At 31.3% G+C, this 13,301-nt stretch overlaps 1 protein-coding gene across 6 annotated transcripts in view; it reads right to left on the bottom strand.

The window, feature by feature from the left end:
- KIF2A (kinesin family member 2A) overlaps positions 1-13,301 on the bottom strand; it is a 67,433-nt gene that overhangs the window by 19,937 nt on the left and 34,195 nt on the right. For 2 of the 6 annotated variants that reach the window (XM_081519767.1, XM_081519770.1), the window contains exons 2-14: positions 12,542-12,636; positions 12,034-12,153; positions 10,236-10,290; positions 9,078-9,200; positions 8,431-8,531; positions 6,595-6,690; positions 4,763-4,817; positions 4,208-4,370; positions 1,986-2,076; positions 1,825-1,888; positions 1,184-1,275; positions 681-823; positions 169-373 (exon numbers count right to left, since the gene is read on the bottom strand). In XM_081519767.1, the coding sequence (XP_081375893.1) occupies positions 169-373; positions 681-823; positions 1,184-1,275; positions 1,825-1,888; positions 1,986-2,076; positions 4,208-4,370; positions 4,763-4,817; positions 6,595-6,690; positions 8,431-8,531; positions 9,078-9,200; positions 10,236-10,290; positions 12,034-12,153; positions 12,542-12,636 (1,403 nt within the window). Of the gene's footprint in view, positions 1-168; positions 374-680; positions 824-1,183; positions 1,276-1,824; positions 1,889-1,985; positions 2,077-4,207; positions 4,371-4,762; positions 4,818-6,594; positions 6,691-8,430; positions 8,550-9,077; positions 9,201-10,235; positions 10,291-12,033; positions 12,154-12,541; positions 12,637-13,301 lie in introns of all 6 variants that reach the window. The other 4 variants (XM_081519768.1, XM_081519772.1, XM_081519769.1 and 1 more) reach the window with 3 other exon arrangements.

Genomic DNA, 13,301 nt, shown 5'->3' with positions numbered 1-13,301 from the left:
AAGAAAATTTCTGGGAACAATAAAAATCTAAACTGCAAACATAAACAACTAAATTTTGATAATCTCTCTTACTTATTAGAAAAAACAAACACTATCACTTTGTAACTGAGTAAACAAAATTAAAGTCAAAAGTAAGAGACTTTTCACAATTAAAAGGACTTTATTTACCTTGAGTGCTAAAAGGCTTTTATTAATTTCAGCACCTTCAAGCCTAGTTTGCCTGTCTGCACTGGAAGTATCAGCTCCTCTTTCATTTCCAGCCAAATCAATGAGAGAAAATTTGCCATGTAGTTTTCCTTTCCTTCTAAGGATAATCTGAAACACTGCATGGCTCCGAGATGAATGTGCATTTGCAGATGTTTGACCGGATGTTCTACAATGTAATTAAGAACATTTTGATATGTAAAAAGTTCAATTTGTGCAAGCCACAATATTTTCATTAAAAATAGAAACAAAAAACTATCCCATTTTTATTATTTAAATACAAAAGAGCTGTTGTGAATTAACAACACAACAGAATGAGATTAATGCAATTTAACCTGGCACACTTCAAAAAGTCTTGATGAACAATGATTTTTACTTCCAAGATACACTGAATAACATCTTGCTTTGCTCTCAAGTTATAATCAAAGAATCTAAAATTGATCATCAAATTGTTTCTCTTTATTAAAATGAGTTACCTGCAACTGTTGCCTATGTCAATGAGTTTTAGTACATCTTCAACACATTTGACCTCCCGTTCCTGTAATCCCACCACTTGAACCTGCTGTTTTCCATCTTCAAGCACTCTTAATTTTGTTTTCCTATTTAGCAAGTCAAACACCTAAAAAAAAAAAAGCTTTTGAAAATAAGAACAGTTCTATAAAAATGAGTCATTCAAATTCTAAAAAATTATTTCAGAGAATCCTAGTAATAATTGTTGCTAGAATAATAATGATTGATATTGAAGTTAAAGAATTTCAAAGGGAATTTAAAAAAAAAAATCTCATACACAAAGCTTTAAAGTAATATTCTGAATACATATAGCAATTATGTGGTGGCAACAACTGTCCAACAATGTGAATGCACTCAATTCTGGTAAATTTCTATACTAAAAAATAGTTAAAATGGTAAATTTCATGTTATGTATTTTTAAATCACAATTTAAAAAGGTTACAAAAATTATTTTAAAATTTCAACTTACCTTACCACTATAAATTTCAAAAAAGGTTGCATACACTTGAAGTTCCAACTTCTTATAGTTCGGCTTCTTTAGCATTAAAAATACATCCCGAGCTGCCAATAATTTCATGTGGAGAAAATTTGTTAAGATGCAAAAAAGTTGTTTTTAAAAAGAAATTCAAATTTTCTATTTTCAGAGGAATCAGTTTATGCTTACCTAGAATGATAGTATCAATAATAAAAATGAAGACTAAAGTGGATACTAACTTTACAAAAAATATTAACAGTTTGTCTACATTGACAGTTTAGAAGTTACTCTCCTTCCTATTCAAGAAAAGAATGCTACTACTTATCTTTATAAATAGCATAAAATTATAGGTGGTCACAATAAGGGTACTTTCATAATTATACCAAATGGGAACTTTTCACAAAGCAGCCATTCAACAATACTAAGCTAACAATGTGTCAGATTACAAGACACACACAGTAAAGATTTCTGCCCCCAAAGCAAAGCTCTTTCCAATAACCTAAAATTGACAAAATACGTAGTAAGTACAGCATTAATTACCCTTAAAATTCTGGACAGTACTTCCAAATCTTTTTCCAAACCACCTGAATAATATTCAAGAAGAATGTTATAAACGATACCCAAAAAGGAGTTACCTGCTAATGCATAAATTCCTTTAGAACAATCTTGGTTCTTTCCTGAAAAGTCACCTCCCATTGTCTATATGTTAAAAAGAAAAAACAATTTAGGTCTTACAATTAAGGTATGAGAAAAATAAACCAGCTTCCTATCAGGATGTAACTAACGAATTACTTACATGAGTCTTTCCACTTCCAGTCTGCCCATAAGCAAAGCATGTAGCCATTCCCCTCTCAAATATAGTTTCCACTAGTGGTCTAGCTGTAAACCTTAAAAATAAAATGCACCAGTCAGAATGTACTGTTAATATTTAAATTAAATAAGTAATAAAACTTGTATCTAGTGTTATTAATAAACAAATCTTACACCACGATTTTTAACAAACCAGTAGGCTCAACTCTAAGACCACAATTGAGTGTACTGATTTAAAATTTTAAATGTCCATGTCCTACAGTTGCTTAAAGCTCTTTAACGAATTATTTCAAGCAATAATTCCATAATAAAAAATGGCCACAATAATTAATAACTGCTGGGGGGAAAAAAAACCTGATAGTAGCTGAGCTAAAGATATATATATTAATAGAAGATAATAGGAAAGCTTTAAAAAATAACAACAAAATATGGTAATATCAACCAGACAAGTAGGACATACATGAAAACCAAAACAAAAAACCCCAACCCAAATCCAGAAATGTATCAAAGGTTTCAACAGAAACAGAATCAAGACTGGTAATCTCAAAAAAGAAAAGCTAGAGGGGGAAAAAAGTACAAAAATATTATCTTAACAAGTATAAAAGTGGTAAAATTTTCCTGAATGTGAATAAGCAAATATAAATGATGCTTGTAAGACAATGAATTCTGAACTGATAGTCTTGATTCTGGAAAAGGATGCCTAAATATTATAAATAAGCAAATATAAACAATCCTTATAAGACAATGAATTCTGAATTGACAGTCTTGATCCAGGAAAAGGATGCCCAGTATTATGTATTGGTATAATTACTGCTGGAGTCAAGATTAAAAAGGTAAGGAGGGACAAAAAAATACTTCACTGAGCAGTGCTCTAAAAAGCATGATACAAAACAAATGGGTTTTTTACACAGGCTTCAAAAGAACATATGTGAACTCTTTATACAGCTCTATTGATTTTTTCAAAGGCACCACTGGAGAAAGTACAGAACAAAAGAAGCAGAAAAAAGAACTGACAGAAATGAGTCTGAAGAGTGATAGGACAAAAAAAAAGCCTAATTCCTCAATCCACAGAAGTTAAGGATAAGAGAAAGGGGACAGAATTAATATTGGTAAAATTAAGAAGCATAAATACAGGGGGAAACAAAATGGTTACTAAATCTAGCACATAGACAGAAACACATCTTTATAATGATTTCTTAAAAATGATTATAAAAGTCAGACAGATATACTTATGAGACAGTAGTGGAAGGAGACAAGGGAGTGAGGGAGAAGGAGAGGACTCAGTTCTCAGAAAGGTAAAAAATATACAATTTATAATTCCCTTTTAAAACAAATTCTTCACAATACCTCTATCTAGCACTCACGTACTCTTTAATTTTGTCCTCTTTCTTTAGAGCTGAACTCCCAGTTTACTGTCTTAAAACCAGAGGAGTTGATCTTAACAGGATCTCATTTATCATAACTTGTCAGCATTCTCACTAATTAATTTTGTTTTCCAGTCAAATTTATAAAATAAAAGGGCAATGAAGCATAGCATTCAAGTAACTGCCAAGACCATTTACTATAGACTGAAATAACAATGCTGCTAAAATTGATCTGTTAAATAATGAGAAGTAAATGTTTACAAACTATGTATGAAAATCTAAATTTGGATAAAAATGTGGGACATCAATGCATAATACATGTAAGTTTGAATTGTTTGTAGGTTAAATATGTGAACACATAAGAATTTCATGTACTAAAACTATTCCAAAGCTTAAATATGATAAACTAGGCAAATGCACATAGATTTCAGAACTTTTTTTCCTTAAGTGGTCAATAAAGATTTAGACAAATCAGTGTCTGATGTGTAACAGTTATTTTTAAATTTCTTTGAAATACTGCAGATATTAAAAAGGAAAAATAACCACATCCCATCTCTAGAGGTACAGAAAATGTTGTCTAGAAATTTCTTATCCATACATATGATGTGTTACATAGTGTGTAAGTTAATCGGTAATGAAAACTGATTTGGGGAGCATTAAAGAAAACAAGTATTAGTATTTATTATTGTGCTTATTAAATATTCTTATTTGTTTAAACTCGGGGTAAAAAAAGGATATTACACCTCTGGAGAGATATGCCAAGATCAATATAAGTTTCAGGGTGGTGGTGAATGCCCTGAACATAGAACAAGAACAAATTATGATTTACAACAAATTTACCTACCTGTAAACCATTTCATTAGGAGCTGAGTCATCAAAGGCATAATCAAAACGAAATGTTTGGTTTTCTAGGTACCTTGTTAAATCTACTTTTTGTTTTGGTTCATGTACCATCACAACATCTTTACTAGGGATTGTGATTACATCAAGATCTTTCATTTGAGTTTCTAAAAGAATAAATAAAAAAATCAATGGCCAGTAATTTTCATATCATTTGAGTTAATGAACAAAAATTATTTTAAGTAGTAAGAATTCAGATAAAAGTAGTAGCCCTGTAAATATAAATATCCCATAAATATGCCATTCAAACAGAATATTTCAACAACAGTAAAAAAAAAAAAAAAAAAAAAAAATCAAGATTTCCATAAAGCCAGGAAAGGCAAAGAGTCTTACAGCAATAACACATCAACAGCCCTAACCACAGAAATCTGCCTAATGTTTATACACAAATGAAATGATTTACATTTAACTCTTCCAAACCAATTTGATTTCTGCTATTATCAAAATAAACAGCAAACAGGACAAAAATCGACCTTTGATTAGAGCTCAACAAACATACCTTTTTTATTGAGTGGTCGTTTTCTTACACAAACACATATCCTGTGTTCATCAATCTAGAAATAAAATAATTTTTCTAGTTATTATTGGTGAATTATAAAACACTGAAAGGTTAATTATGCAATATTTCTAAGGTTTTAGAAATTTATGCACAGCAAAAATAGGATATGTAGTACACAAATTTTAAGAGTCATCAGACACAATTATTTAAAAAATTCAAAGTATAATGGAAACTTGCTGATTTTGTCATTTGGTAAACCTCTAGGAGATAACTTTGCGGACGACACTACTCTTGATAGCAACAGGTTCACATTAAGAAGCCACCTTATTCATGTCAAGATGGGCTGTATACAACAAAAGTAAAATTTCCTATCAGACTGAACTGGAGGGAAAGTTGTTGGCATAGATAACCAGCTGTAGACAAGAAACATGATTATCAGAAAATTATTAGGCAAAATAATTTGAACAATTTCATAATGTGCCAATTAGTTAGACATAAGTATTTTTTCATAAAACTTATGTTCCCAATGTTTGTCTTGTAATAATATTTAATATAAAGTAGAATTTGCAAAGTATGGCCTAAAAGCCTAACCCAAGTCACTACTAAAGTTTTACTGAAACAGCCATATCCATTCATTTATGTATTGTCTATGGCTGCTTTTCATACTACGAAGTCAGAATTGAGAAGTTGTAACACAGAAAATATGGTTCACAAAGCCAAAAATATCAGGCCCTTTTCAGAAAAAGTTCTGCAAACACTGCTGTAAAGTCTGAGCTCAGATGTAATTAAACAAATGGAGGGGCAACAGGAACTAAAATACATGAGATCAGATGTTATGAACTACTGTTAAATCATATATAATACATCTGCCTAACATAAACATATTTTGTGTACCCAATACATTCCATGTATGCTAGGTCAGAAGTATTATTTTTCACAAATACAAATTAAAAAAGTATTCCCTGTCTAGTAAATTCTCATTCTTTAATAGGAAAGGAATGCATAATAAGACATTTTTTAAGCACTAGTTTTGGTTTACAGCTGTCCTCAACAATCATCACTTACTGTTAAAAGCCAAAATAACATTTATTTAAAAATAAAAAATTAATTAGCAGTAAGTTGGAATGATGGGATCTACAGCCCAAGCCAAGAGGAAATAAACGTGGAATTGAGATGAAAGTATAAGTGATGGTTGCTTAGCAAAGTCCTTGGTAGGGCGAGCAACAGTCAGGGATGATGTCAGAAGACCCAATCTGACCATCATTTATCTCAATTCCAAGTTATTTCCTCTTGGCTTGGGCTATTGATCCCACCGTCATTCCCACTTACTACTAACTTAACTTTTTATTTAAACTTGAGCAAACTTCAGGATATAGTGGAGGACAGAGAAGCCAGGTGTGCTGCAGTCCATGGGGTCGCCAACAGTCGGACACGATTTAGTGATTGAACCACCACCACCAAGGACTTGAAGGCTTTGCTGTGAAATGGGTATCTCCGTGAGAAGCATGTCTAATATATCAATTATGAGAATTAAGGGTAAATGTGGGTAGTTTCTTTCTCTTTTTTCGGCTGCACTGAGTGGCTTGTGCGATCTTAGTTTCCTGACCAGGGATTGAACCCAGGCCTTCAGCTTGAAGCCCTAACCATTACATCACCAGGGAATTCTCAATGGTTTCTTGATTTTCTTCTTAAAATACAGAGAAGGAACACCCATAAAAAGAAGAAAAAGTTACAGAGCTAAATCTAAATACAATATTAATTTAGGGGGTATCAAACATACTTTTATTCACAGCATAAAAAGTTCCAGGGCAATTATTTACAAAGAATCTTACGGGATCTGCTGTTGTTAATGGTCTATAATCCAAACTTCCTCTAAAGTCTCTGATCATACACATAATTTCATAATTTGGGTTTGTAGCATCAACATCCTGTAAGAAGACAGAGAATTCATCATTTATTATAATTACAATAAAGTAGCATTTATTGCATTTATACATGATTTGAAAATTAAAGTGACAAATTGCGTCACTAGTAATAGCCAAGCCCAATCTCAAACCAGAGATGCGATATAGTTTCAGAGTTCAAGATCAGTAATTGCCCAGAAATTACTTTTATTTTAAAAATACAATTCTGTTAGTCTATGTGCAACCTGTTAACTCCAAGCCAAATATTGTTTATTAAACCCACCCTTGTCTTATTTCAAATGTTATACACATAACTTAATTGTCCTAGAAAATTGAGCAAGAGAAACAGTACTCATCCTAGACATCAAAAAAGAACTCCAGAAAAGCTGAAATTCTTAGAAAAATGCATTTAATCAGATTCTTATTTCCAATTCCTAATTCAATGTTTCAGGAAAATAGAACTATGGATTCACTTATGTTCATTTCCTATTTTTATTGAGTCTATCTAAAAAAAACTAAGGCATGGTATAAAACAGTTCCAAATCAACAGGATACAGGATTTAAAGGAACTGGAAGCCAAGACAATTTTTTAAATCTTTAAAATTCAAATTATTGAATGCTAACAGCAATTTACTTTTTTGCTTCAAAACTGAGAAAATTCAGATTAAGATACAAACGGCAATAGCTAACAGCCTTTCCTAGCCAGGCCATGAGTATAAATTATTAAATATTTTAAGTGAGTTTTTTTCCCCATGTATTTTATTGCAGATTTGCTTTGAGTACAACTCAATTTCAAAACTGTTAATGTAACATACTTTCAATTAACCTTTTGGAAAATAACACCAACTATATCAATTGAGAAGTAGAATGTAAAGAGTTCACAGATAAAAATACTATGAAGTACCCAGAGGAGACACCAGGTGGCATCTGTGCTAAGTATCAGTAGATATCAGCATCATTTATTTCAAAACCCAACTGGTCATTCTCAGCTCACTTTCAGATATAAGCTGATTTATTCAGGTTGAATATTATATTGATTCCACAACACAACATCTTTATGATTAAGGGCATTTGAACATACTCCTAAATAAGGCAACAATCCTGGTATTTCATTACAGGAAATGAGTTCTGAGAATATAATAGTTACAATATAAGCACAATGGAGGAATTATTTGTACAACAGTAAAAAATGTGAAGACTTGTAGAGAGATAAATGCAAGGTTCTTCTATGCAATGTTCCATTGCTGGTAAAATTTTGCTACCATCTAAAGGCAACGTGAGAAGATGGGCATGACAGAGACACACTCTCAACATCTAGCATAAATCAACACATGACAAATTTCCACTCTTTCATTATGATATGTTCAATTTATTAACCATGGAAAAACAACAGTAACATTTATAGTATAACCATACACTTTAACTGGTACTTTCAGAATGCATTTTTAGTCCTTTTAAAAAAGCTAAAATCCTATTATTCTTGATGTTATAAATCTATTAGAATTCTGCAGCACAATGGCTTACTATTCAAAATGGAAAAGGCCTCAGGACTAAGACATACCAACTAAAACTTGAGAAATTTATGTAGTAAAAAAAAATCTGTTAATAACTTATTTTCTGAAGAGTTTATATTATTCCTCAATGCCAATCTAAGGAACTATGTTGAAATCTTTAAAGGAGTTATTTTTTCATAAGCCAATCACATTCACTGACACAGTAAAATCTTTGGTTGGTGCATAAACAAAATATGTTTCTGTTACAAACCTGGGCTCTTTTTTCTCTAAGTTCTTGCTGTTGCAGTCTCCTTTTTTCTCGTTTTTCTTGCAATTTCTCTACCTCTTTCACACAATTAGATTTTCTACGTGCTAGAAGAAAAAGATGAGCTGTAGAAGTATAGTTTTCTTTTTAGAGTACTGTACTTATACAAAAAAATTTTATGTATCAATATAATTTTACCACATACACCCAAAAAAAGGTACACAGTGACAAAACATGCCCATGACAAATATGTGAACTGACTTATGAGCTGCTTTAACAAAACTAGGAACAGGACAAAATACGAGTAAGAGTCATGAAAAGTGACTCTAACATACTGATACATGTCATCTCTTGGTTTAGAATCAAAGATCTTTGAACTGATAAGGATAAAGGAGCATATTTCTTCTGTAACACCGGTCAAGATCATCTGGCCAGAATTTTAAATTTAAAGCAACTGAAACATTGTTATAGTTTTATATTTATAAATTTTTTTCTTCCAAAATATACATTAAAAAACCCAATTAACAGACTAAACTAACAACAATAAAAATTTTCCATAATGGTAAAAATAAATTTGGGGACTTATAAAGTTGACCAAGAGAAGTTACATGTATGACTAAAATGACTGAATCCTTGATACATGATTTACATACAAGGGGGTCCAAATTCCTTTTTTGCAGCTTGAACTGGAGATATATCTGAAACACTACCATTCTGTTGTGCAGAGGAAGACTGTTCAGGAAGCTGACTAGGCCGTGCACGTGCAGAACCAACCACTGAAAGGGAAACACAGTTTTTAAATATATGTAATAATCATTCTGTTCAATACACTGACAAGCTGAAAGGTTTTCAAAGTAACATGTACAGACTTAGGTTTTACCAATGTAATTGTAGGTACAAAACTCAATCTGAATAATTTATATAAAAACCAAAGCCAAGCTTGATTTTAAATAATTATTAAAAAAAAAAGTGGGCAAAATACAGATTTTATATGCACTCTTATTTTGAAAAACTCAAACAATTCAGACATACAGAAAGTAACAATGTAAAAGTATTTCAACCCTCTTTGTATTCTAAATCCCACTCTGCTCCTCAAATATGCAAATCTTCAACAGAGAATTTCCCACTGTGGATGTTACAAAAGTGGAAAAAGCAGTATTGAGTTAAATATAAACATCACATTTTACAAAGAAATATAAATTTTCACAAGACTCAAAGAATAGTGCTGAGAGTGCAGGGCTTCCCCTCTACCTTGAATCTCTCCCCTAATACCTACGGCTGTCCTGCCTCGTCATCTGTACATACAAGGAAACATCACTATTAGAAAGGAATATTCTGAACAGCAGAAAAGAATTAACTGTGCTTTACATCACTCAGCTGAAAACATGAGAGCCCTGCAATTAACTACTATTTATACCTATTCAACTTGTCTTCAGTTACCCATGATCCTTTTTACAAGTCTGTTAGCCAGAAAATTACGTAAAAATGTCAATGATTAAATTTATCCTTGTTAAATCAATTGACTACTTCCCCATTCCTTTCTTTCTCATAATACTCTCTTCAAATCTGAAAAATGATTGACTAAATAAGATGAATCAAAACCGCACATAACATGGAGTTTCACATTTATCATATACCTTTACAAATCATTTTTTAGATATCACTGACATTATTGTCTTGGGAAATCAAGAAGATACCAATCTTAAAATTAGCCATGTAAAATTTAAATGAATAATAACACCAGGGGTAATGTTTGGTTTTGATTTACCTTGGCAGGGCCATAGGCAAAATTTAAATAGGTAAAATTGTACCTCTATTATCTCTTGGAGGAGGCTCGTTCTTAATAGAAGCCACAGTCCGTCGATTCTATAATAGAGAAAACATTCATTTTACTTTCTCTCTTTATTCCTCATATATACATCTATCATAATCAGCTTCCTTTAATTAAACAAAAATAGACATACAATAATACAAAACTAAATGGAAAAAAGGGAAAAATGGAGAAAAACTAAAATTATCTTATAATAAATTACCAGTAATGCCATCAATATTCAAGTTTATTTAAATATCCTGCCACTGCCCCAAAATAGGCAGGAATTAAAATGAGCCAGGTACTGTTCTAAGGGCTTCATATGTATTAATTCAGTTAATCGTCACAACAACCCTATAAGTTCATTATTATTGCTATTCTGGATTCACAGATGAGGAAACTGAAGCAAAGACAGATTAAATAATTTCATTAAAGTGTGTGTTTTTTAATCATCATGCTATCCTGCCAAAGTCATGTAATACATTTCATCTTTGGATATGAGGGGTAAGTAACAAAACAGAATTTTTAGGCAATTTACAGCTCATTGTTAAACTGAAACATCAAAATACTATGAAATACACTCTTGGTTTTTACTAAAAGGTTTCATTAGACTTTTAAAGACTTCAAACTGAATACATAAGGGCAGAAAGTTTTTGGTCCTATTATTTATTTACCAAGACTTGATTTTATTCACCTAAAAAAAAGATACCAAATAATGCCGTGGGTCTCAATGCTAACTGCACATCAAATCAGATGGCTACTATTAAAGGAATATTGATGCTAGGGCCACTCTTTAGATAAAATAAAACTGAATCTCTAGGAGTGGGGTTAGGAATCAGTGTATTATGAAAAATTTCCAGGTGATTCTAATACACAGCAAAGGTTGCTAAGGACATATCAAGAAGGATAAACTATGAAGATCCTTCAAGGCTGTGAAGCCAAATATGAAAAACAGTCCATTTACATGGGAGTAATTCTAAGGGGGATTTCTAAGCAGTGATTCTCAATATGCTGAAATTATATGAATTGAAAATGTCTTACATTCGTACAAGCAGAATGTTTTGCTGACATTGTTGGTTTCTATCATATTATATGTGGTGCCTATGAATGTCTTCTATGCAAGACAGTGAGCTCCTGCAGGGCTAAAATCTTATTAATCTTTGTAGAAGATAAAATCAACAATGTAGTAAAAATTTTTGAACACAAAGAATTGCAGATTTAACAACTGTCAGGGACTATCTGATTTTAACAAAGTTGTGTTTTGATACAAAGTTTTAACATTGAGACATTTCAACAGAGAAGAAGAGGAATTACTTTAAAATAATTTAAAAATCACATACATTAACTGTTAGGAGGGGCATAGCATGGCTTTAAAATTTATCTTCACAGATAATACAGAAATAGTTAAACTAAAATGTCATCTCATTTTTAAAAATAAATCTAAACAGCAGATTACTATTTGAAAAGACTACTAAAATGGGAATTTATTATGAAAAAGAAACTAATTTTTTCTTTATCAAAGTCATATGTATTCACTCAACAAATACTAACAAGCAAATGATTTTGAACAATGTCTTCTAATAAACTACTGGTCTTAGGAAAAATCCTAACCAGTCATGAAATTTCTAGGATCTAGAATTGTGAATTAGATAACTTTTCAATCCTTTAAAGTATGTGTGGGTATATATACATGTAGATGGCAGAAAGAATTTAGGTTTTTCTAAAAGCAAACAAGTACATACTCTTCACAGTCCCATTTCAAACAAGAATACACACTGCTCTGAATTTGTGTCACTAACCTTTACAATTTTGTTTACTTTGGCCGAGGATGTTGGAGGTGGGGGTGTCTCTGGACTGGGCTCAATTTCTTCATCTGGTACAAGGTCAGGGTTAAGTGAGAAGATGCTCTCCAGGTCAATCTGTTTTTAAAAATGCACATATTTTCAGAGTGAATTAATCTTTCATTTTAAAATAAAATTACACATAAAGGATAAATGTTAAACAATTTCAGCCTAATGAATAGTATTACCTTAAAAATTAGATTACCTAGAATTACACCCAACATATATTTATTTAAAAGAATTTCCCTTAAGGTAGTACTTTGTGGTCTGATTATATGTCTAATTACATGAGATATGTAAGAGGTATCTACCCTTCTTTGAGTGAAATTTTTTAATCACTTTGAAAGTTTTTCAAGGAATGATAGTAGATACAGGCACTATATTAAACTATACAGTTTTCTCTTTTGTTTCATAGTCAGAATCTTGATTTTAAGACTAGAAATAAAATTTAACCCAGTGATCATACCTCTTTGCCTTTTGTATCTCCATTTTCTATCCATTCAACAGTTACACTTTCGTTATCTTCATTTAAAGATGTTACCATTGCTTGATGTATTCGGCCTAAGTGGGAATAAAATATACACTTTTAAAATGCTACAAATTATGGTATCCCTAAACACTGTCAAAAATAATTTTATAATTTACAAGTTTAAAAGTCTATGATATGAGGGATTTGCAGAGATTCTTGAGATTGGGGAATGAACTTTGTCTATGGAACCATAAATGAATTTGCCATTTGTCAAGACCAAGAACTCAAGAAATTGGGTTAGACTGAAAGTTTTATTTTCAGCATATGTGATAAATGGTTACACAGTGGCATGGGATGCCTGAAATTTTATACTGTTACAACAGCTCGAATTGTTAAGTGTCCTTACTATGAGCCAACAATGATCCTGAAGAACACATAACAAAAATTCATGAAGCAATTTTTAATACTACATAGATATAAAATACTTTTAACTTAAATTTCACTATCATTCCCTGTACAATTGATCAAATTGTTTTGAAATTATTAGGAAAAGGAATCTGAGTCCACAAAGTCCAGTTATTTTTTTCTATATGGGCTCATATAAAAATTAAATGATGACTACATATAATCTTGTTACAATTTCAAATATTGAAGATTTAAGTATATACTGTCAGCAATATATCGGTGCTTTTTAAAAAACTAAAATATATACTGGAATCTTTCCACGACAGCATTATGGATCAACAGTAATTTTAAA

This window comes from Giraffa tippelskirchi, chromosome 8 (genome assembly GCF_054371585.1).
Source record: "Giraffa tippelskirchi isolate mGirTip1 chromosome 8, T2T-mGirTip1v1.2.pri, whole genome shotgun sequence".
Lineage (NCBI taxonomy): Eukaryota > Metazoa > Chordata > Mammalia > Artiodactyla > Giraffidae > Giraffa > Giraffa tippelskirchi.
Note: the sequence above shows the minus strand (reverse complement) of the source record. Positions and strands in the feature narration are given on the sequence as shown.